Source organism: Nilaparvata lugens, chromosome 3, assembly GCF_014356525.2.
Source record: "Nilaparvata lugens isolate BPH chromosome 3, ASM1435652v1, whole genome shotgun sequence".
NCBI classification, from domain to species: Eukaryota; Metazoa; Arthropoda; class Insecta; order Hemiptera; family Delphacidae; genus Nilaparvata; species Nilaparvata lugens.
The window spans coordinates 64,059,544-64,084,321 of NC_052506.1; the positions used below are offsets into that span (position 1 = coordinate 64,059,544).

Sequence of the window (24,778 nt, forward strand, 5' to 3'; positions counted from 1 at the left end):
CTCTGTACATTGATCATGAAAATCAATGTATTGCATACTCACCATTGTACAATGATTGTGTCAAGTCGCTTATTTTTTGAGTTCATGTAGCTTTAAAATCGTTCAAGCTGAAGAGAATTCAATGATACAATGATGATATACTAGGTTTTTCTCAATTTCTGTACACGTATAATAATCATGAGATTATTATCAAAGAGAGACCATCTCAGAAAACTATCGTGTGTGTGTGTGTGTGTGTGTGTGTGTGGTGTGTGTGTTGTGTGTGTGTGTGTGTGTGTGTGTGTGTGTGTGTGTGTGGTGTGTGTGTGTGTGTAACATTTTTGGCGGGGCCCCAGCTTCCTCAGGGGGGAAAATTGAAAAAATCCTTTTTAGTGGATGTCTTGAGGCTACCATAAACAAGTTGTGCAAAAATTAAAGTTTTTAGGCTCGGTAGTTTGGGCTGTGGTGTGATTTCAGTATGTTGGGACTTAGGAAGAGGATGAGGAGGAAAGAGGAGGAGGAGGAGGAGGAGGAGGAGGAGGAGGAGGAGGAGGAGGAGGAGGAGGAGGAGGAGCTGAAGAAGAAGAAGATGAAGAGAAATAATAATAATAAGAGAAGAAGAGAAGAAGATAGAATGAATATTGATTTAGCGATTAAAAATAAAAGCTGAGAGATGTCTTTATTGAGAAAACATAACAGCTGTTTTGAGTTTCATAGTAGCACAGACATAACTTATACTGCAATGCCTCATTGAGTTCAAACACACAGTTCTAATTCCCTACATGAAGTAGTGGATTATTCTTTTATTGACCGTGCGAAGTGAGGTCTAAGATTCAAGTCGACGGTTTGGCATTTCTCTTAATGTTTAAATGTTTAAATATTTAAATGATTCAATGTTCAAATGTTTAAATGCGTGATTGAATGCGTGATATGCGTGATTGAAACGTCGATTATATGCTAATGATATGCGTGATCAATTAATCTGTCAGTTATGATTTTATCGTACACGCACATGGTAGAGTATGCTGAACTGATTATTTGGTCAATAAAAATTATAGGATGGTCTGGATTTGAGGATTGTTTGTATGGGTTATAGATTTTGAGGTGTGCATCCACCTAAAGTTTGTCATGAGATGCATCAACTATTTGGCGGTACGAAGTTCGCCGGGCCAGCTAGTAATAAATATATTACTTCATCCCACAAGTGGAGAATAGACACATTTCTACTAAAAGATATTTCAATTTAATTTTTTTATTAATGATAAGGACCTATAATCTTAATTTTTCAATTCAAAACTTTCAATTAAATTTAAAATTAAATTTATTCGATTTAAATTTAAAATTTTTCATAGTCTTATTCAGAATTTAAGTATTTTCATAACAAAATTCTCATTAAAAATGACTACAGTAGCCTACTTTTAAAATATCTATAATAAAATTTTAATTTATAAATTATTCAGTATTCAAATATAACTACTCAACAACTTTTAGAGAGCGCCAGAAAATTCAACCCCTAAAGCCGAGAAGGGAGACTGAAGGATGCCGGGAGCAAAGCCTGCTGCGGCTGAACTACGAATCTAGCCGTCAGAGTTTCCTCTAGTCAGTGCTACGGGCTTCTACATTCAGTTGGGCGCAATTCAACACATTGTGAGCGCAATCAGTTGATCCCGATTTCGATCTGATCATTCGCGACAAACTATAAAACCTTTCTACCAATAGGAATCGACCATTTAGGAATCGGTCAGTTGGGAAAATCATATTTTTCGTCGCAAAAGATCGAAAATTGGAGAATCCCAAATGGTAGAATTGAAACTTGTACTTTCCCAAATGGTCGAATCCCAAATGATCGAAAAGTTTTAATAGTAATCTCATTTGGCCGAAAATATCAACTGTCGCAAAAGGTCGAAAATTTGATTTTCCCATCTGACCGATTCTCAAACAGTCGAATCCCATTTGGTAGAAAAATATTTTAGTTTGTCGCAAATGATCGAATCTCATCGGCTAGATGAGATTCGACCATATGGGAAAACAAAACTCTTCTACCTAATAGGATTCGACCATTTGCGACGAACTGCTACATTTTTCTATCAAATGGGATTCGACTTTTTGAGAATCGGTCAGATGGGAAAATCAAATTTTCGACCTTTTGCGACAGCTGAGATTTTCGGCCAAATGAGATTACTATTAAAACTTTTCGATCATTTGGGATTCGACCATTTGGGAAAATACAAGTTTCAATTCTACCATTTGGAATCTTCAATTTTCGATCTTTTGCGACAAAATAATAATTTCGGCCAAATGGGAATCGGTCATTTGACATGCCACTAAAACTTGAACTTTCCCAAATGGTCGAATCCCAAATGATCGAAAAGTTTTAATAGTAATCTCATTTGGCCGAAAATCTCAACTGTCGCAAAAGGTCGAAAATTTGATTTTCCCATCTGACCGATTCTCAAGCAGTCGAATCCCATTTGATAGAAAAATGTTGTAGTTTGTCGCAAATGATCGAATCTCATCGGCTAGATGAGATTCGACTATATGGGAAAGTATACTCTTCGACCTTTTGGGATTCGGTCAGATGGGACCCCACGTTCCACACATCAAAAGAAGAAAAAAGTTATAATTATCATATGTGCGAAAATGCTTGGTTACTAAGTTATACAGAGTGGAAGATTTCGTCTGAATTTCTGTGCCTCTGCTGAAACGAAGCCCAACGGGTATTTGTTGGCTGTTAATCAAGATGTACAATTTAATGTACTTTATGTAAGATGGACTAAAAAATTGAATGAAGCAGTTTCCAGATCTTTTGCTACAGAAATTTTTGAGATATGTGACGAAGTACGCGAAACATGGCCCCAAAAAACAAGTTCCTTTAAGGTGTGAAGCAGATTTACTATGTTAAATTTACGATAAAAACTACATATTTTTCCCAGAACTTGTTCAGAATAAGTTTATTTTAGACAAACGCAACCTTGAAGAAATAACTCTTAATTTCATACAAAACGATAGAAAAATAGACAAAATCTGTTAAGCTATCTATTTTTCATGCGTTTTGTATGTAGTTAAGGATTATCAATATTATTATTAGTAGATATAGAATATCATACTATGCTTCTACTAGCTCTTAATACAGTATAGGCTAGTTCTTCATCCAAAAGAATATTATTTATCTTGATGATAATTACTGATCTTATTACTGGATAAGATTCTCCTGTTTTATGAACTCGCAATTTATCTGTACATTTATTTATACCATGATTTTCCCAATTCGAAGAACGTTTACAAGTTTTTTCGGTGTTCAACGTTTTACATCTCGGTGTTCAACGTTTTACGTTTTTCAATGATTTATCTTTGGAGAATCGACAATAAGAGTGAATGCATGATTTCATTCCATCCTCAGAGAATCATTACTTTGTGAATAAATTACTCTTGGAAATCACCTTATCACTTTTCGAACTTTTATAGAACTATATTGGAGAATTATTCATACATAAATTTATTGATTCCATGTATTGTCTGTTCAATACTGATATTGAGTCAGTCCATAAATTGAAATCATATCACTTGTGAAATCAGATGGTCAATTTTTTACTTGGACTATTTCTTGTTTTCTATCGTAGTGATAGTAATTTGGTGTTACTGACCTACTCCTCTTGTGGTGAAGAGGAACGTGTCGGAGATGTCATTCCAGCCAAATCTGTTCTTGGCCTGTACTCGCGCCTCGTAGTGCAGCGCGGGTTCCAGGCCTCTGATCATGTACGACATCTGCTGCGTGAACTGCTCGCTGGGAGCTGCCGGCAAAATCACGTCGTTCCACTCGTCACGCAGTCTCACGCCTGACCCACCTCCGCCCCCACCCCACGTCTCGTTCTCCTGGCAACACACAATACAAATAATAATCGAGTTATGTCGTTAATTTCATTGCATATTTGTGAGGCTAAATATCTAACTCATCAAATATGAGTTGATGATTTCTGTAATTTTCACAGCAGATTCCAGTAAATTTTCATCTTATCAATCAGTTGTTTGATTGAAAAATGAACTCAAACAAGCAAATAATGATTGGTGAGGAGTCCCTGTTGGAATTTCCACCTCGTCTGAGCATGTAAATATCATGTAAGCCGTGAATGGGCTTCAAGACTGTTATATTTATATCAGCCGGGACCGACAATCGTGACTACCTTTCCCTCCCCTCTTTAGATAACACTTGAATAACCTGGACATTTCACTCATCATATCCGGGTTTGTGCCTTGGACCTTAAGGATGTTAAAGGAAACACCATATTCTCTAGATCACGGATCACACTAAAAATAATTAGAAGCTGAAGAGACCAGCTAAATATAGTGTCAACACATAACTGCAGTACTGAAAGTCATTTCATTATGCAAAGTTATACTACTTCGAGAAACAGTGTTTTCAAATTTCCAGAGATAATCAATTTACGGATGGAATAGATTACAGCTATTCTAATTTTGAAGAACAGAGAGCTAAGAGGATGGACAATAATTATTATAGAGAGATCAAGAAGTCCCTCCGAAAAGGAATATACAGTGGAAGGCTCATTCATGTGAAAAGAGCATTTTTTCGGAATCACAACCTAAGGGTTGATGGAAAAATGTGCCTATACATCATGTGAATCAGTTTACAACGTTTTATTTGATTCAAATATTCAGAAAAATTTAAATTTCCAACCCTAACCGATCTATATCCTCTACCACACTAAACATGAATGAACCGGAAACTGGTCATCTACAAACTCTGAGCTACTAGTATTTTTTCTGAATGGGGAAAATAATGATAAAATATGAAGAAACCTCAAATGGGAAGAACAAAGGTAAAACAAAAAAAAATTGAAAGACAGAAAATAATTTACTTGATATTCTCAGACAATGAAAGGATTGAACTCCTATACATTCAAATTCTAACACCTGAAACGATCGAACGATTGAAAAAAAAATTCCCATACGACTACATCTCGCATTACCAAAATTTGATTTGAAAAAGGAAAATTCCCTATAAAAAATCAATTCAATGACAGAAACAATTTTCTTGATATTTGCAAAAGAAAGAAAGAATGGAACTTCTGCTCCTCCAAATATCAAGCCCTGAAATGATTCTCAATACGATCATATCCTTCATCATCTCATCCACAAGTTGATATTTTCAAAATTCCAAGTACCCCAAAATTTGTTGGTTATAATAATAATGGGGATTCATTTTGAAAATTTCAGCTTGTTTTGGAGGGTTTGAGTCCCAATCGGATCTTAACCAACTTCTCCCTGAAAATAGAGACTCATGCTTCACTGTCGACTTTCTGACTCTACATCATAACAATACTCTGCAACACATAACCTTTTCCCTGCGATTTCTCACCGATTTGATAAATTAATAATTATAATCAAACGAAAATCTGATGAGTGTGTTAGTGGAATAAAATCCAGGGTCGAATATTAAAACACTTATCCAGTGAAAGGGGTGGAGAGACTATGCAGTTTCATCAAATTGTATATTCTTCGATACTGCATCCATTCTATCTCAGATTTCAATCGATTGAAGTACAAATAATAATCAATCATTCCTTACAGATTATCATTACATTTCTTTTCATTATTATACTACTTCTGCACTTCTCAATGCACTCTATTATTTACTCATTCACTCTATTCTAATGGAAATAATTCTACGTACGAGTATTACGAGTATACATTTTATAACCTATATTTAATTTTTCATAAAATAGTTTTTATCATAGATTGAATGCAGTTGCGATTCTACAGTGAAAATTATTCTTCATCAATAAACATCAAACTGTGAACTGATTGACATAATGAAATCCAATCAGTATCAATATCAGCAAAATTTAATTAGAGAGAGCATTCTTTGAATTCATATGATGAATAATTCAATATCACAGAGATATGAGTTGATGATTTCTGTAATTTTCACAGCAGATTCTAGTGAATTTTCATTCGATCAATCAGTTCAGCAGTTGTGATTGGAAAAGGAGCTCAAACAAGCAAACATAATAATGTTTGAATTCTATTCTAATCATCATGATTGTGTACGAATGAGATTCATGATTACTTAGTCCACTGAGATAAGAAATATAGAAAATATCACATTCAATACGTGAGAGTGGAGAAATACAAATTTATAAACGGTAACATTCAAAGTTTTAGAAAACTGTAATCGGAACTATTGGATTTTGATTTTTAACACGGGAGATGTCTCACAAGATAAGCACAAGGTTCGCGGCAACTGAAGGTCCCGCAGATAACAACCGAGCTCGCAACACACAATGTCCAATCTGAAGAGAAGACTAAAGGCCTGCTAAAGGGCGAACACACGATTACCCGACCATTGAATACCTTACGAGCCCTGTTCAAAAACACGCAACAACGAGAATGAATTGTTCTTTAAAAGAATACCGCCACTCAAACTCATTATTTATAGCCAGCCAGCATGCGATTGTTCTTGGAAGATAATAAGAATGGAAAGGACGAGCAAGATTCACGATGTGCACTCAACTAAGTTACTGGTGGCCAACTCAAGGAGTTGGGGGATATCAATATGAAAATAGGATCATACATGATAGAGTGCATGACGAATTATTACAAGCGGAGAAGTTTGAATGATGAGACGGAAAAATGCAATTCAAATAACTTTGAATTACTTTGGAAATAACCGACAATGGCAAACCCCACATCTGAACAAAAATGGTAACCTTGTATTACTATTCTTCATAAAGTTCATATAGGATGTTTACCAGCTCATCAATTTCTCTTCCTTTTCCTCATTCAATCATACCTTTCAAATTCTTGCTCCACTAGAAAAGTTTGACAGAAAAAATATCTTCAAGAATGCTAAAAATTTAGAATAGATTCAAATTTTGCAATGTTCAACGTATTCTAAAGGCGAAAATGTGCAGAAAAATTTATTCGATCGAGAACAATTATAATTATTCTATATTTTTATTTGTGGAAAATTCGCGTCGACATGTACTACTATCCGAACTCTGATGATACAGTAAACGCTGAACCTAATACTCACAAGAATATTGATACAAAATAATATGTTATCAATAATAATCAATTATTGTGAATTCAAATGAGAACTCATAACCACTAAAAAGCACTAGATGTATGAAAAGAGAGATGAATATAAAAATAAATGTATGAAGGCGAACATTGAATGTTAAAGCTCGTAAGTAATTTTCTTACAAGTTGATAGTCTCTGATTCATGCTCATAAATATTTTAAAGTATCAGTAGTTCTCTTTTTAATTTACGTTGAATGTACGAAATTTTCATCAGATCAGTGACCAAATTAATAATTCTCAATTGTTGTTGATTGAAAGGTTGTTAAATGTTCTTGCAGCTTTATATTCAGAGATCAAGATATTGGATGACTCAACTAACTATTTTAGTGGCGTAATTTTGAGTCGATGTCTGGATTAAGGCATTTGTGGAATCCCATCACTCACCTGTCATTATAGTCTAGACGCTCGATAAAGGATTATTCTGACACTGTTTGCCAAAGGATCATATTTGATGGGGGATTATCCTGATTATTACAGCTCTCGCAGTATTGACAGTATTGATCAGATGATGTGATTCTGAATAACTGATCACAAATACCTGATTTGGAATGAATACTTAGGTAAAAGAACTTCCAGTTCAGTTATTTATGGTATTATTTTTTGTAATGGAATAACATCCTCAAAAATTTATATTTCCAGGAGGTGTTTGTTTCATTCAATCAACAATATCACGAAGAATTCATCCTCAAAATTCCATGAACTCATCTCTCATCGAATTTGAGTTGATCTGTCCCAAAAATTTAAACTTTAGGCGCTTATAACTCTGACAGTAATGATCAAAAGAAAATTGTTTTCCTGAGGAAACTTTTCTATTTTGATGGCTTGATAGAATTCAACTCAAAGAACTTTTAAAATATCACTAGTAGATAGTTTTTTTTATCCTTTTGCATAGACTTCAATTTGGATGAATTTAGACGAATCTGTCCCGTAACATTCCAAGAATATTTCATGCAAGAAGAGAGGGTACCATACCTAGCAATGTAGAAATTGATTTATTTGAACTTCATTCAATGATATAACTTCAATTGCATGGATATTTTTCGCTCGTGAACTGGAAATTTATAATCAAAGGGAAAAATGATGTTCAACAATAAAAATCACAACATATAAGAAAATATTATTGTGGTTGGGGGTTGAGGTGGGATGGATATTCGAGTTTTTATGTTTTATTTTACAACTTGTTCGATCTTATTTTACAACTCCATCATGACGTGCCTAGTTGATGATAGAGCTCGTCAATTCCGAGTTGAGACGCTCGTCTCAGTCGTGATTCGTAATTTTCATGTTGCTGTTATCAAGTTATGACAGGCAATTTCAACGCTGTAACATCTTCAGCATAGTGTTCAATTTCAAATGATGTGATGTGACGAGGCATCAAAATCGTTTTTTCACAGCTAAGATCGAGGTGTAAATCATGAGACAAATTATTGGTTTAATGGTTTTTACATGAGTCTCTTGACAGATCAAGTGATAACTTTGGATTAAGTATTATTATCATCAGAAAGTTACCTTCTTGAAAGAATTCAACTTTATAAATACTTGAATTGACAACACCCAAATTGACTTAGATTGACTTAACAGCTCTTGGAAATCGATATTTGATATAATTGATCTCTAATGGACAGACTATAGTATTAGTATTGGTATTGTGAGTAGGCTACTGTTATTCAATCTGAAAACTGAATTTCCATAATGGGAATTCGGAATGATTGATATTATATGCGGATCTAGTTCATGGTCCTTGAGAACGCAAGTGCTCTTATTGACTAGGCTACTGGTTTCCTGGTTTGCCATTAGCTAATCACACATTTCTACGAGCATACAGGACATAGATTCTTTATCAATAAATTCTATTTCAGTTGCAAGAGCTCTTCTATTTGCAAATATTCACCAAAACTGACAAAAACAGAAAACTATAATAAGGGATGTGGTGTGATAATGTGTATTATTGAATATAAAGGGTACGTCAAAACTTCCAAAGTGTTAGAAACACCAGTGATAAAAGGACCAATGTAAGAGATAGTTCACACTGGCTGATGTGAATGGAAAAATATTTACAATAAAATGCATGATTCTTTTTCTATAGCAAATATAATGGAATAGACTTCGCAGCTTTTCAAACTCATTCTAATAGAAAAAAAGTAGTTATGAATTATGATTTCCTGCAATGAAAGTCGAGTGATTCATCGACGAGTAGCGACGATTAATATATGGCAGTAGAAATATTTTATTGCTAGTAATAAATGGATGCATGGTTTTGTTAGCAATGTATGAATACTACCTGCACAAAGATGAGACTATGAACGTCGATAAACAACAAAGGGTGGATGAAGATACCTACCTGGAACGCTCTTGAAATTGAACAAAGCTCGTATTTGAATTGGCGCGATAAATCACACTTGTGTTGACTCTCATTTGAAGCCATTAAACAAATAATTGATGAGCCTCGTGCTTTGAAAATGCACTGGATTATTGCCAGAGCCAGATGACAGTGTTAAAAATGGGTCGTTGATTCCAACCACAGTGTGCTTTTGAAATGGGTTGAGAATGGTGACATGTTTAGTTTTGTGCGACTGCCATTGCTTTAATGTCATTCTGGTAATGAGGAAAATCATTTATATCAATACAGTGGGACAGACAGTGAGTGCTAATCCAATCAATATTGGCACTAATGGCCACCAATACGCATACTCGTTTGTGTTAAGTGAACATTGTGAAAGAATTTGTTGAATTTCAAGGGAATGAGGATATTTTCAGTTCAGATTGATTCTACGTGATTCCTACTAGTACAGGTTCAACTGAATAAGCTGGTCCAAGCAACTTTATCTATGTTGAATAATACCATAGCCACCTCTAATACATCATTGGAAAACAACTTTCCCCAATTAAAATGGGATTGGGCTTTTTGAAAGATTCAAATATAGTTTGAATTTTGATATAATTGGTTTCTACAGTAAATGATCCTCAATCTTTACTGAAATTCAATAATCTGGAGAACACTCCTGGTTGGAGAATAAATCACTTTTCAAATGAAAACTGCTACGGCAGTCTTGGTCTCGAACAATTCTCAAATACGATGCCTATTGCCCATACACACGTATTATCATACTAATGTTGTTGATACGTCTATGATTCGCTTCAATCAACTCCATCAATTCACTGAATTTCAATTACATCAACACCACTTCTCCTTGAATATTGCATGCATTAGAGCAAGGGGCGCATGTAAGAGCCACGCATCCAGAAGACATTCGGCAGCCAGACTAGTGGAACAACGTCTTTAATTAGCTGGTCCAAGGATTATCTTGATTCATCCGCAAACCTAGAATAGGTGCGGTTGTGGTTGCCGGTGAATTGATATCACGCAGACGTAATTAACTGGCTTATTCCAGGACATGAAGCATCAAAATTCCATTAAGAGCACAATGTAAGAGCTGCTGCTGGTATCGATACTGCCACTCCAGATGATAGCGAGACTGAGACTCTGGCTCTGGCTCTGGCTCTTGACTTGTCACTAAATTTAGTGTCAAGATAACAATCCATCCTATGCCTGGCAGGAGATACTGCTATTATCAACATGAGGAAGAAAATCGAAAATCATGATGGAGAATAAAATCGAAGAGTATACGATTGCGAGGTTGAGTAGATTCAATGCTATCATAAAAATTGTGAAATACAATGAAAACAATATGTGTGAAGTGATAAAAAATTAATAAGGAGAGAACAAAAAGCTGCAGACTCAATTAAGATAGAACAACGTAAGAACATAGTACGTTCATATCATTAGTAGTTCTGTGAACAGTTGATCTCACGCAGTATTCTCATCCACAAGTACCTGATGTCACTTGTTTTAAATGTTAACAAACTCAATTCACGTTAGAATTTGTATTCCATATCATATAATTCATCCAGTTCCGTGATAATCTTTCTATCCGATGAAAATTATTTTTTTACAATCAAAAATATTATAATTACTCCAGCATTAATTAGTTCAGAAATCAATGAAAACGATTATCGAAAAGTTTCTGTCCCTAGAAAGCGTCGCTGCAAATTGCATTTATGAACTTTTCGTTGTTCGGAAGCAGTTGTCACTACTGTACCTTGTTCTGAAACGCGGAAGTTTTCAGTTTTTGATAAATCATTTCTAGGCCTTAACAGCAGTTTGAAAATTATTGTGTATCGAGAAACCCTCATTCGATCCTGTTTTTGACTTCTTGATCATTACTTCATCCATTATAGAGAATGGAAAAATATATTTTAATCACAATCATGACTGATTTAGACAATAAACTTCAACGGCGTCATGTAAGAAAAGAACAATGTAGTTGTGGAATATTGGCTTCAATATCCACTTAATAGTGTTATGCTTTCAATGTATCTTATCATATTACATTTGTTTGAACGAACATAAATAGCTGACATGAGTATATGCAGCTATAAAGCATTTCGGTCATGAAAAGGCTGACAGCAAAGTGATAGGTACTGAAACTCTATCCTGTATGATAAGTAAAGACAGAAAAATCCTTTGTCCACATTGGCTTTAAAAAGAGTAATAAATAGATTATCTATCTAGTGACGTTTCTATGGCGTACAAGAGTTTCAAGTGTTCGTGACAAGGTCCCATTTGTTTCTACGTTCCAAAGTTCCTTTGTTAAGAGAGTAGGCATCTCTTTGTCATCTCTAGTGTGTGAGGGTTTAGGTTCAACATAAACTGTTCACATTATAGAAAGAGTGTAATGGATTGAAGTGAATAGAAGTGAGAGTTGAAAAATGAATCATAATCTCATATATTTGAAAAAAATTTATACCCACTTAAAATCATAAATATCGATTAATATTAATAATTTGTTCAAACAATAACGATGGAAGATCACATGGGCTAATTATTGTTAGCTTCAATGAATAGTGTCTTTGATTCACGAAATTTCTCTCTTAATCAATATTCTTCTGATTGAAGAACCTTTCAGGACTATTAAAAAGTGACATTATCTTATCCTTACATCATAATGAGATATAAATTCTTCTTTGTGAAAATAATTACCTGAGTCGAACATTATTGAACAAAAAAAATTATTTCTCAATCAATTTTTGTTTTCGATTATTCCATGTTATTATAGTGTTTTTGAAAGATTAGGAATAAGCCTAGGCATTGAAAAAGTTATGTAGCCTATATATTTGTAAACGAAATTCATCCTAATACTTTCTGTGAGGGGATCGTGCATACACCTGATAATTTTTTATGTATTATTCAATTTTTAAGCGTAATTACTTCCAGTTTTTTCTAGAAAACTATGAAATTCTAGTCGAAGGGTAGAATGAAGAATTGTACATATACTACGAATTAATGTAGTATATGTAGTATACATATATATTTGTAATATACATATGTAGTATACTACAAATGAGTAACATTTAACATGAATGATTGGTAGAGATGACAATTGATATTAGTGCACACACCTAGTAAGCGAGAATAGTAGTTTGTGTTCCATAATTAGAAATTACATGGTCTATCCATTAGCAACTGATGTTAGCGTCTACGTCATTTAGTACTCATTCCATGTTTTGTAACCATTACAACTAACAATCATGAAATGCATGCACTGCTCTCACTTGAATATAATATAATACAACTTTTGATGGAACAGTTTATTTTCGACTCATCAGATCATACATCAGATATTCTCTACTTTTTCTCACGATTTAGCATATACCAGTGGAGCGATGAATGGAGATCTCAAATATGATAGCATTTCACATTTTTCATTCAAGAACACCGGAAAATTCATTCAATACAGTTTCAATATGATGATATGGTGATAAGGGAGAAAAAAAATAATTTTGAGAAGAAGAGATGAGCAGGTTCTCAAATAATTTTCTCCAAGAATAAAGAGAAGTCTGGATCGAGGGAAAAGCCGATTTGATTTGCATTACGCTGATTCAACGCCACATCCCAGATCCGTATCGTTTCACAGATATTCTGCTTACTATCAACTTCTCCAACATTGGATCATCTTTCTTTATGCATTGCCTTTGCAATCCTATCAATGATGTTCCAAAATCCTTTACCTTTCGATTTGTGTAAGTCGATGGAAATCGCTACGATGATAAGATTCCAAAAGGTAAAATTAAAAGGATAAAATTTTGGGATTGGGAAACCGCATTTATGTGGCTGAAGGCTGGAATCCAGAATGAAGTTATTATAAACCATTGAATTTCAATCATGGATTTTCCCAAAAAATATAATCACTACGTAATCATGAGAAATAGAAATGTTTAAGACGGTAATTGTATCAATCAATATTTTGCTCCAATCGAGATTATACTGAGTGATCACAAGAAACATTTACATTCTGGAAATGAAGAAACAATATCAATATGGATAATATTCATTCAACTTGAGTAAAATAGTTGCAAGTTTATGCCATTCACTTTTAATAGAGAAAATTATGTCAGGAAGGTGACGTCCCTGAGGCAATTTTCTATATTGTTCAGGAAGCTCTTCCACACTCCTTTCAATAAATATTGTTTTTATTTCAAAATGTATGAATTCAGGTCTACTTTCTTGTATATATAAAATTAATTATAAGTACCTTTCAAAATTAATAAAATAATAGAATAAAAATACAATATATGCTTCATTCTCAATAGAAGATTAATTTTCGAAATAAATGTTTCTCGTGATGAACCTGTATTATGGACATTGTATAAAAAAAATTATAAAATTGAGACACAAACTGATAAGTTCGAAACAAGAATAGCTTATTCATTCTATTCCTCCGAGGTTGTATGTTCTCAATATTGTGAGTGAAATGTGTTGAAATCCTATGAGTTGAGATCACAACGATTCACTTTTCATCTTCTATGGAATCCACTATAACTACTGAAACCACTTGAGGAGAAATCAGACCATCAATAGTATGATAATTTATTTTAACTAGTCGAAATCACTGTAGTTCTCTAGATTATATCTAACAGAATGTTGAATGCAGTGATGGCTATTTATCATCATTTCATGAAACCAATGCCAGATTGTTATTCTATGACCTCCTCCACACTAAATCATCATTCACCTTACCGTTACAATGTTGTGCAATTTATGAAATCCATATCATTCTTATATGATGTTATATCCATGAGATTTCTCATTTTTGAGAAGGAAATGATATGGTAGGTCATTCTGAATATTTGAATAATATTGAGAATATTCATGATAAAATCATATTCCTATTATTCAAACAATGCAATAAATAATTATAATCAATCCATACATAAATGTTGTATCGTCAAACATTTCTCAAATTTTAATTCTTCATTCTATTATACTTGCAGCTCGATGATGAAGCATTCTCTCCCTGCTCAGTGCAATCTACAATCTTTTCGGAAATCACATACAGAATCTTTCATTGGCGCAATCCACATTATCATTTTCACATCGAGCATAGACGATCCAATACATTCACTCACAAGACTGTTCCCTTTGCCTTCGCCTTCATTGCCATCACTATCGTCCCATTCACTCGACACAAGACTGCATCCGCCAATAAAAACCATTACAGTTCTCCTTCATGGACTCAACGAGAAAATCCCATTCAGATCAGTAGAGGGCCGATTTCATTTGAGATGCGCCCTTCAAGACGTTATGAAGGTCCAATGCCCATTCAATTAATCCCATTGTAATGGAAATTTACTTGAAAAAAGTATTGAAGAGAACATAGAAAATTCAATGAAGTGGCTTCCTCTATCCTTCTTTGGGCTTGTATCATAGAGAAAAGATTAGCGTAAGAATCAGTTATTCCTGCTTGTACTGACATGGAGAGCAAATTGTGTGGATGTGTAGATAACTAATTAATTTTATATTGAATAGCGATCAACTATCAATTCTCACCAACATTACTCAGTAACAGTGAGAGAATCAGGAATTCTCAAAATGATGATAGAAGTGAGTTTCTCAGGAGTGAAACTTTTTCATTACAGATACTTTTTGTGGGAAAGCCATAGTAATAATCTCAACCTTCAGATTCAGGAATTATTCAAAATGGTTCCACGCCACGATGAGTCTTCAACATGTAATATTAATACCTAGTTGATTCTTATTATCTATCATTCTCATTATTTAGTTCTCGTTTATGATTCTTATTACTCAGTTCTAATCTACTGTGGTTCTCTGATCAAATCTGAACATTTTACGTCTAATCACACAATCGCATCAGCATTAAAAATCTTGCTCCAGAGGTAAGTTTTTTGTGATGTTCTATCTATTCTTATCCACTCCACTCATGGATGAATGTTCAACTGATATTATCCTTGCAATCAATTCTGAGAATCCATTAGTATTTTTAGATTATAATTATCTATTTCTCACTACAGCTATCTAGTTGAAGAAATTGGTAAAATTTTGAGACTGTGTTGTGTAATTGTTCGAGTAATTGATGTGCAATAGTCATTCTTTGATGGATTGACTTGTTCTTAATCTGTACGATAATATCAACAGCTCTATCCCAGGAAAACTAGTCCAGTCTAGACTAGTCTGGTCAGGAGTCGATGGTGTCGAAGTGGTTGCTTCATTAAGATAAAATCTGTCTGGAACAAGATTCTTTCTAGGACAAAAAACAAGAAGATAAATAAGATATAATAACATAAAACTTTTTGGAAATTTATTTTCTTACACATACATCACATCTTATGTATTGGAACAGAGCGAGAAAATTGTTCTATGATTGATGGATAACTCTATCCCAAATAGCTCTCAGCTATATCGATTAGTACGGGCTTAGTACTAAGGATGGGTATCGAAAGACAAAACATCGATGTTTTTTCATCCTAACATCGATAAGTGAAAAACATCGAACAGTAAACATCGATGTTTTTGAACATCGATGTTTTTAAACATCGTTTATCGCCCTACGTTTTTATGGATGATACTATTAGTCCAGTCAATATAGACATAAAAAAGGGGGTGTGCTTGCAATTTATTTTAGTTCTGATTTTTTAATATATTATTTGGGTACATAAGAGAAGTCCAGAACCAATTTCTTCATGCAAGATTTCCTTGTGCTGCTAGATACAGGATAGCCCAAAAAACTCGTATTTTCGGCTCATTTTTCAGTTTTCAGCTATTTCTGCCAAATCTCTCCCAGATTATATAATTCTGAAAAAAAATGAGATCACTCGGCACACTCTATCTCCAATGAGTACTTTGCTATAATTTTTCGAAAATGAGTAAAATTTGAAGAAAAAATCAATTTTGATGAATATTAGATTTTAATCAACAATATCTTCCGATTGTTACAATTTAGATGTATATTTCAAAATCCCTCTAGGCGTATTTTTGTGCTATACAATCTGAGATCAGGTAGAGCGCTCTATGTTATATAGATTTCCAGGTACACCTGACAACAATGCTCCTTGTATTGTGGAAAACACCTAAATTCAGCTTCAACCATCATCACCATCTACTTTGTCCTCACATTGATATTTCGCACAATGACATAAGTTCATGGGTAAGAATCACCCGTTAGATGCACTCAATTTCAGTATTTCCTAGTAGAGGCACGCTTAAGGACACCTCAAGGATCAAAATTTCAAACACTTATAATTTACTTTTGACACAATGCTCAGATTTCATCGTACTACACTTCATTCTTCTCGACTCGCCAAGGCGGTTCAAAATCATGCATCAACAGTCAAATTCGGTCAAAAAATAGAAAATTTATTGTTGAGTATAGGTACTTATTCATATTCAATACATGACCAATTTCAAGAAATGACCAATTTCTATATTCAAAGCTATGTATCTCGGTAACCCCTTATTATAAAAATTATTACATGATCTTGAAATGTACAATAGAATTTTCTATTTCATCTGCTGTAAACAATTCATGAAAAAATATGTTCGTAAAGTGAGATTTTATTGTTGAAAAAAATCCGGAAATTGTAGATATTTTTCTCATATTAACGGTTTTGGCAGTTCTATGATAGCGGAAAGTGATTCAAGATGGATTTTAGGCAACTGACCTCTTAGAGGATGAATTTATCTACAATTTGTAATCAATCGTAAGTTTCTATGATGTATCAGACTCGTTTTAGAAACTCTTGATCAACAGTAAAATTACGAAAAAAATGTAAAAACTGAAATCGCCATTTTTAAAATCTCAACTTCCAAAATTGTTTTGGAATCGAAAGTATTATTTATTGGAGTGGGACAATAATTTTCACATTCTCACTAGATTTGGAAATTTTATCAGAAGTATTTCACAAGACATGCAACTTTGAATATAGAAATTGGTCATTTTCTGTGTATTGGAATATGGGTTTAAGTACACTCAACAATAAATTTTCCATTTTTCGACCGAATTTGACTTATTATGCATGATTTTGAACCGCCGTGACGAACCGAGAAGGATGAAGTGTAGTACGATGAAATCTGAGCATTGTGTCAAAAGTTATGTGTTTGAAATTTTGATCCTTGAGGTGTCCTTAAGCGCGCCCCTCCACTAGGAAATACTGAAATGAAGTGTATCTTACTGGTGATTCTCATAGAACATAATCTCAAGAACTTTGGTCGTTGTGCGAGAATTAGGTGTTTTTCACAATACAAGGAGCATTGGAGTACTTGGAATATGAGATAGATCGCTATACCTGATCTCAGATTGTAGAGCACAAAAACAGCTTCTAAAGTAAAGCTTCAATTTTATCTGGAGCTATTGTTCCAATATTTCAACAGTTACTAACTTGAATCACAGCAATTTTGGACTTGTGGTATTCAAGTAACAGTCTTTCGAATAATTGAAGTCAGGTTGTGACTAGAAAGATACATCAACTCTAGTTCACAAGATTTGTCATCTTCATGGTTTAGTCTGAAACCTCTCGGGATATCTTTGAGGATTCGGTCTCGAAATTTCACCCTAAGCTAATTTTGGCAATCATTGATACTCATATCGTATTCATTCAATACCTGATAGATTTTTTAGGAAATGAAAATGGATTAAGTTTTTGATATGGATATCTGCACTCCTTACAATACGAGGACCTCTTTTCCAGAGCTAGATTAATTAGTGTTAAACACATGTTGAGGAAATAATTGTAGTAAGAAACAAAGAATCCGACCTCTTATTCAATTCTAAATAACTAACTATCTTACCTTGACACAGGCCACAGAAGTAATGTAAATCTTCAAGAGTATCCAACAGTCTCACATAAAAATACAGAGAGCCTGATTGAAAAATAAAAATAGCAATCTGCAGGAAATCAAAACTTATGCAAGATCTTTCACAAGAGTTATCAATATTCACAAAAAACACTAAACAGAATACTACACTAAATATGATAGAGATAATGATTGTAATTCTGTTACTATTGCTTATTGATCTCAAGATAATCCTCTTCAAACAAAAAAATAAAAAAAAACTTGTATCAAATTAAAAAATAATTGTTTTAACTTTTTAGTTGGGAAAAACATCGAATGACCGATGTCTAGGTAAAACCATCAATAAGTGAAAAACATCAAACAGAAAACATCGATGTTAAAAACATCGATGTTTGATGTTTAAACATCGATGTTTTTAAACATCGATGTATCGATACCCATCCCTACTTAGTACAGCACCTCACTCCTATATTTCATACTGGCGTGATATTCAGCTTGAACTGCCCTGCCATTTCAGAAGAGCTTTCAACAATTTCTCAAAACTAAATAATTGGAAGCTTTCTTTTGTTATTTTTGTGATCAATGATTCATTGTCAAAGAAAGTCACTAGATGATGAATGATCACTTATTGACCCCAATTTACGTCTCATGAATAATAATTATATTCTCGAATCCAACTGACAACAAGAAAGAAATCCAATCTAATATTTCAAATCACTTTCTATAGTCCATTCAATGAAAGACTATAGAGGGAAAAGTTTGGAACACAATTTTCAACTCCACAGCTCTTTTAAGGATAGGAAGAGGATTAACATATCAAAAGTCCTCACCCCTACTCACTGTGCTAAAGGGGTGGGGGTGGTTTGAAAGTACCATTTTTTAATTTTTCGCATATATCTCGGAAACTATGCATCTTATGAGCATTGATATTCCGTGTAGAATTGAAGCTTACAAAATTACCAACAAGTTTTGTCCTTTACATATTTCCACATCTTTCATAGTTTCTGAGATATCCGATCTTGAGGGTGAAACAATTTTTGAATATACTTCTGCCTCCAATTTTTTCATCTTTTCAGCCTTATAACTCTTGAACAATTGATGGATTATGTGCTGATTATGAGCTGATTGATCATCAAATTATCTTCAATTTGATGTATATTTTCACTATTTTACGCATTTCCCTACGACTGTTGCAGCAGTTCTAGTGTTGAGAGTGAAATTTTCAATTCAGCAACTATAGATACGTTGTCAATGGAAATTGGAGGGAATGCTTGGAAAACAATTTATTTTTGACCTTGCAGCCTCGTTGAAACTAGTTTGGAGGTGAGCATATCAAAAATCCCAACCCCTACATCATGTGCTGAAGGGATGAGGGTGGTTTGAAAGTTGTATTTTCCACTTATTACTTACATGCTTATATTTTGGAAACAATGTATTCTACTGACATAATGAACTTCATATAAATGAAGCTCAATAGATTTCCTACAAATTTTGTTCGGTAGAGGTTTTCGATAAATCCGATACTTTTCGAGATATTAATGTTCTAAAGTGATGCATTTTCGAAACACCAGATTTTCTCACATTTTTTCGCTTTTTCAAGTCTTTTAACTTTTCAAGAATTGATGAAACAAGAATGTGCTAGTTACGAGATTGTAGAGCATTAAATTATCTTCCCCTTCATGTATAATTCGACTATTTCACGCATTCCTATACGACTGTTGCAGCAGTTTTAGTTTTGAGTGTCTTCGTTTGGTAGGATGTTTAGAAACACTCCCAGTGTTTAGTTCCGCAGACGTTCCAATAGATACTCAACATGAATGTCCATACTCGAGAACACTGCCAATTCATGATGACAGAATACTGTGATATTCGGAAAAAGTCACTTGTTGCAAATCTTGAGATTTGACACTCAAAACTAAAACTGCTCCAACAGTCGTATGGGAATGCGTGAAATTGTCGAATTATAATACATGAAAATGGAAGATTATTCAATGCTCTACAATCTCGAAATCAGCACATTCTTGTCCGATCAATTGTTGAGAAGTTATAAGACTTAAAAGAGGGAAAAAATGTAAGAAAATCTGGTGTTTCGAAAATGCATCACTTTAGAACATTAATAACTCGAAAAGTGTCGGATTTATCAAAAACCTCTACCGAACAAAACTTGTAGGAAATTTATTGAGCTTCATTTATATGCAGTTGATTATGTCAGTAGAATACATTGTTTCCAAGATATGAGCATGTAAGTAATAAGTGGAAAATACAACTTTCCAACCACCCTCATCCCTTCAGCAAATGATGTAAGGGTTGAGATTTTTGATATGCTCACTTCCAGAATTTCAATACTTTTGGACGGCTGGATCTTCCAAGATGAATTTTTTTTTTCAAATATTGGAGAATGCTCGATTTTGTAAGGGCATGCACATCGAATACCTGTTGCTCTCTTATTGGAAAATCAACATGCTTTTCCTGGAAGCCATATTTTCCTGGAATAAGAGTGTCCTCCTAAAGAATTAGACAAGTGGAAAATACAAATAGTGAATATAATATATTAGGAAAAATATAATATATTATAGTAATATATAATCGAAAAATAGGAAGCTTCATTTTTTATAGTTGATTATGTCAATAGAATATATTGTTTCCAAGATATAAGCATGTAAGTAATAAGTGGAGTATACAACTTTCCAACCATCCTCATCCCTTCAGCAAATGATGTAGGGGTTGGGATTTCTGATATGCTCACATCCAGGAATTCAATACTTTTGGACGGCTGGATCTTCCAAGATGAAAGTTTTTTTTTAAAATTAGAGAATGCTCGATTTTGTAGGAGCGTGCACATCGAATACCTTTTGCTCTCTAATTGAAAAATCAACATGCTTTTCCTGGAAGCCATATTTTCCTGAAATAAGAGTGTCCTCCTAAAGAATAAGACAAGATGTTTTATTGATTCTATGATATACAGTACACAGACAAGAAAAAGGATTGTAAGAGAAATATATAAGTACAGTATGATAAATGCTTTCACGTTTCCAATTTCTTTCAATCAATAATCGATTTATCAAATTCATTAGCACTGAGTAATTGATTTACAAAAGCGCCAGGACAAGCATGTTGGTTTTGTAATAAGAAAGCATTGAAATTTTATTCTTTTTTTTCAGCATTCTGAAAGATCCAGCAGTCAAAAAGTATTGAATTTATAGAATAATTTCATAATTTTCCGTATGAATCGTGAGAGATGTCGATGGGACTTGAAAGTTATGTACTTTTTGAGAAAAAGACTTACATAATTGCTCAATTTGATATTGAAAATATGGGAAGAATGGATTTTTAGAACATCAAAAACGTCACACCGACCAGTTTGTTTGGATTTGTTACTGCGCATCTTTTCATGAACACTACCTTGCATTCTAGGTACATTGATTGAAACCAAGTTCAAATTAATCAGGGATGAATTGAGATGGTCGTTTATATAATAATGTGATCGACTTGTGTCAGCTGATGGTTTAATTCAGAGTAATAATAAAACCTCTATTGAGCAAACAAGCAAAAATAAGAGGTTTGGATACAGATTGTGGTTGAGCACTCATCAGTTCAAGTGATCACTTGACTCACATTGCAGGACCAACTGTTTCGAAATAGCAGTTTCATGTATGGGCTACGAATAACAATAATGAGATATTATTTTCGAATGTGTGGAATGCTCACCCGTCTCGTGGGTCGCTTGTTGTGGTGGTGTTGTGGTTGGGTGAGTTGGCCGGGCACTGGAGGGGGTGGCAGCCTCCTGAAATACAATCTGAACTCCTCAATCGGAGTGTAGCTGTTTACTGACCATGTCAGGTTGTAGCTGTCTTTAAAGCGGCCCATTGGATGACTCCTGAAGATCGCTGGGTTTGGTTTACCTGCAAGCAACATGGAACAATAAACATTAGTTTGCAAAAATATTTTGTTGAAATAGATGATTGCTATCCTGCTACTGAGACTTGACTGATCAATTCTTGTTCTTATCAAACCTTATTGTACAGAGTGCGGCAGCGAAACTCCCTTATTTAAAAGTAAATAAAGCTGTTTGTATAAAATAGAATAATTGTATTCATTTTTTGCCATGTACACACATAATATAAAGTTTTGGTTCAATTAGTTTTTAATATCAAATCAGGTAGGTGACGTCCCCCATCCTCCATACACTGAGTGAACCGATTTCTGGCGTCTGTCATGGCTCCTGGCAGAATTGCAGGTGTTATGCTAGCAATATTTATCCCCTGACTTTGGTCCTCGAATCTTTCAGGGTCCTTGGTCGATTCATATAAACAAGGGATTTCAAAATCCCACACAGAACATCACCAGGGCTCGAATCGGGAGATCGGGCTGGCCACTCCAAATCGCTTCTAATTGGAATGAAGCGTCCAGGAAAGTATTCCCTCAATTTACGTCAAGTTCCTGCACAATTGCCATCTTGTATGGATGGAAATGAAGATCATCATGAAGAAATGGTATCACAGAACGATCGAAAAGTCCAAGAGCAGAAGCATTTCCGCGCGCAGAAAGCTGTGGTGATCGCAACATTCAAGCTCTCACTGCCTCGATGTTCTCAGGTGACCTAATGGGCCGAGGAACTTCAGTTCTTCGACTTGTCGCACTTGCAATTTGTACGAACGAAGTGACCCACGTAGCAATTGTCCGGTCCAGGACAGTAGCCAAAGGGGCTATAAATTAAAGTGATTTCGAAATGCGCCCTGAGTTGTGATCACGAAAAATAAGTCTCAACGGCAAATACACACTTCTCATAGTTCCAATGCATGATGGCGACTGAAAACTTCACGGTCTGATCTCTCTAACGAGAAAAAATGTGCTCTACTACGACATTTGCTAACTGAATGGCATTCACTTTGAAGAAGGAAGTTTTTCTGCCGCACCCGGTACAATGGCAAGATTTATGAATTCTGTTATAATGATGCCTAAATGACATCAACTTTTGCATTGGCAATGAAACAGGAAATGGTGATAACGAATGCAAAGATCTCGGTACTACAATGTAATAATATTTATGAAGTACTTCTATTACTTTGATTCAACGTTGACTCCACGTCTTTTATCAGATTAATGGATTATAGACATTTCAAGTCAAGCATTGTGAATATAACCAATATGTTGATTGATAATGCACAGAATTATCAGGTATAAGATGGAGATGAACAAAAAAGCTTCTTACATAGTTCATCAACCTTCAAATGATGCAGAAATAATGAGTGGAAGTATCCACCAACATGTATTATCATTATGCTTGTATGTAGTGAGAGATTATCCTACTTAACGACAAGCATGAAATTAACATTTAATCATGAATTGGAATACTTCAAGTCATTAGCTATGAGGATGTACCTATATATGTATGTATGTATGTTATGAAGTGACGAATTCAAGGATCAAAAGGTTCAGAGAGCTCCACAAGTCAACCGGAGCTTATTGTGTTCCCAAGTACGTTAGTTGGGCGGAACAATACCTGTGTCCTTTAGAAGATCCAGGAGTTTTCTCTATACTAACATCACATTCATCACCTTGTTGCTTGAAGCCCTTCTTCTTGCCCCTAGTCTATCACAATCCAGTGTGATATGCTTGGCAGTCTCTTTAAGACTGATTGGTCCTCGTGACCCACGTGAGTTCCACTCCTGGTCTTCTTTGTAGGTCTTTTTGCTGAGGAAGGGGTCACCAAATTGCCTCTTGGGCACCTGGTCAACCTCGACTCAGCCTTTTGTCCCACATTTGTGCCTGGAGTTTCACCCATCTCTGGTCTCCTGGTTTTTTGTAGGGTAAAAAGCCTCACCTGACGTCAATTTCAGTGAGAGGCTGGAGACGAAAAGCAGTGGTGCGAGATGAATGGAGGCTAATAGTTGGGAAAGCCAAGGTCCACCCAGGACTGTAGCGCTTAGAGAAGAAGAAGAAAAAGCCTCACCTTTACTTGTGGTAACTAGAAACTATATGCTCTGCCTGGAAGGCCGCCCTTCCTTAAGCAGTGGTGAGGTTCGGTATCTCCACCTGCAAACTCGTGACCTATGTGAGTTCCACTCCTGGCCCTTTTTTGTGCCTCTAGGGCGCCTGGAGACTGGCCACCCTTGACTCAGCCTCTTGACCCACATTTGTGCCTGGAGATTCACCCATCTCTGGTCTCTTGTTTTATTTTTCAATTTTTGCCCCTCCGAAACTTTGCAGGGTCGAATGCCTCACCTCTTCCAAGAAGTTTTGCCTGAATAATCGCCCTTCTTCGAGAAGTGGTCTAAGAAGAAAATCCTTCTTCTCCAGTTGGAATTGTATGATTGAGCTCACGTATTCCATGTTGTGATCAGCAGAAGTTTTTCAATGTTGAAAGAGTGCAATAGAATCTCCTGTATTCCTGTGTTGCTGAAGCACCTATTTCCGATTGAGGAACCTGCTCTGATGAGGCAGATCCTGATGGATTTGAAAACAAGTCAACATCTGAAGTTGCCTCGTGGTTTGGTTCGTTCATGTGGTTCGCACGAAGGACATACACCGATTGCGCCCAGCGATCAAAT

The 24,778-nt window shown here is 34.8% G+C and overlaps 1 protein-coding gene across 2 annotated transcripts in view; it reads right to left on the minus strand.

The window, feature by feature from the left end:
• LOC111052206 (limbic system-associated membrane protein) overlaps window positions 1-24,778 on the minus strand; it is a 353,095-nt gene that overhangs the window by 16,555 nt on the left and 311,762 nt on the right. For both annotated transcript variants that reach the window (XM_039424316.1, XM_039424318.1), the window contains exons 9-10: window positions 21,936-22,129; window positions 3,624-3,852 (exon numbers count right to left, since the gene is read on the minus strand). In XM_039424316.1, coding sequence (XP_039280250.1) covers window positions 3,624-3,852; window positions 21,936-22,129 — 423 coding nt within the window. The remainder of the gene's footprint in view (window positions 1-3,623; window positions 3,853-21,935; window positions 22,130-24,778) is intronic.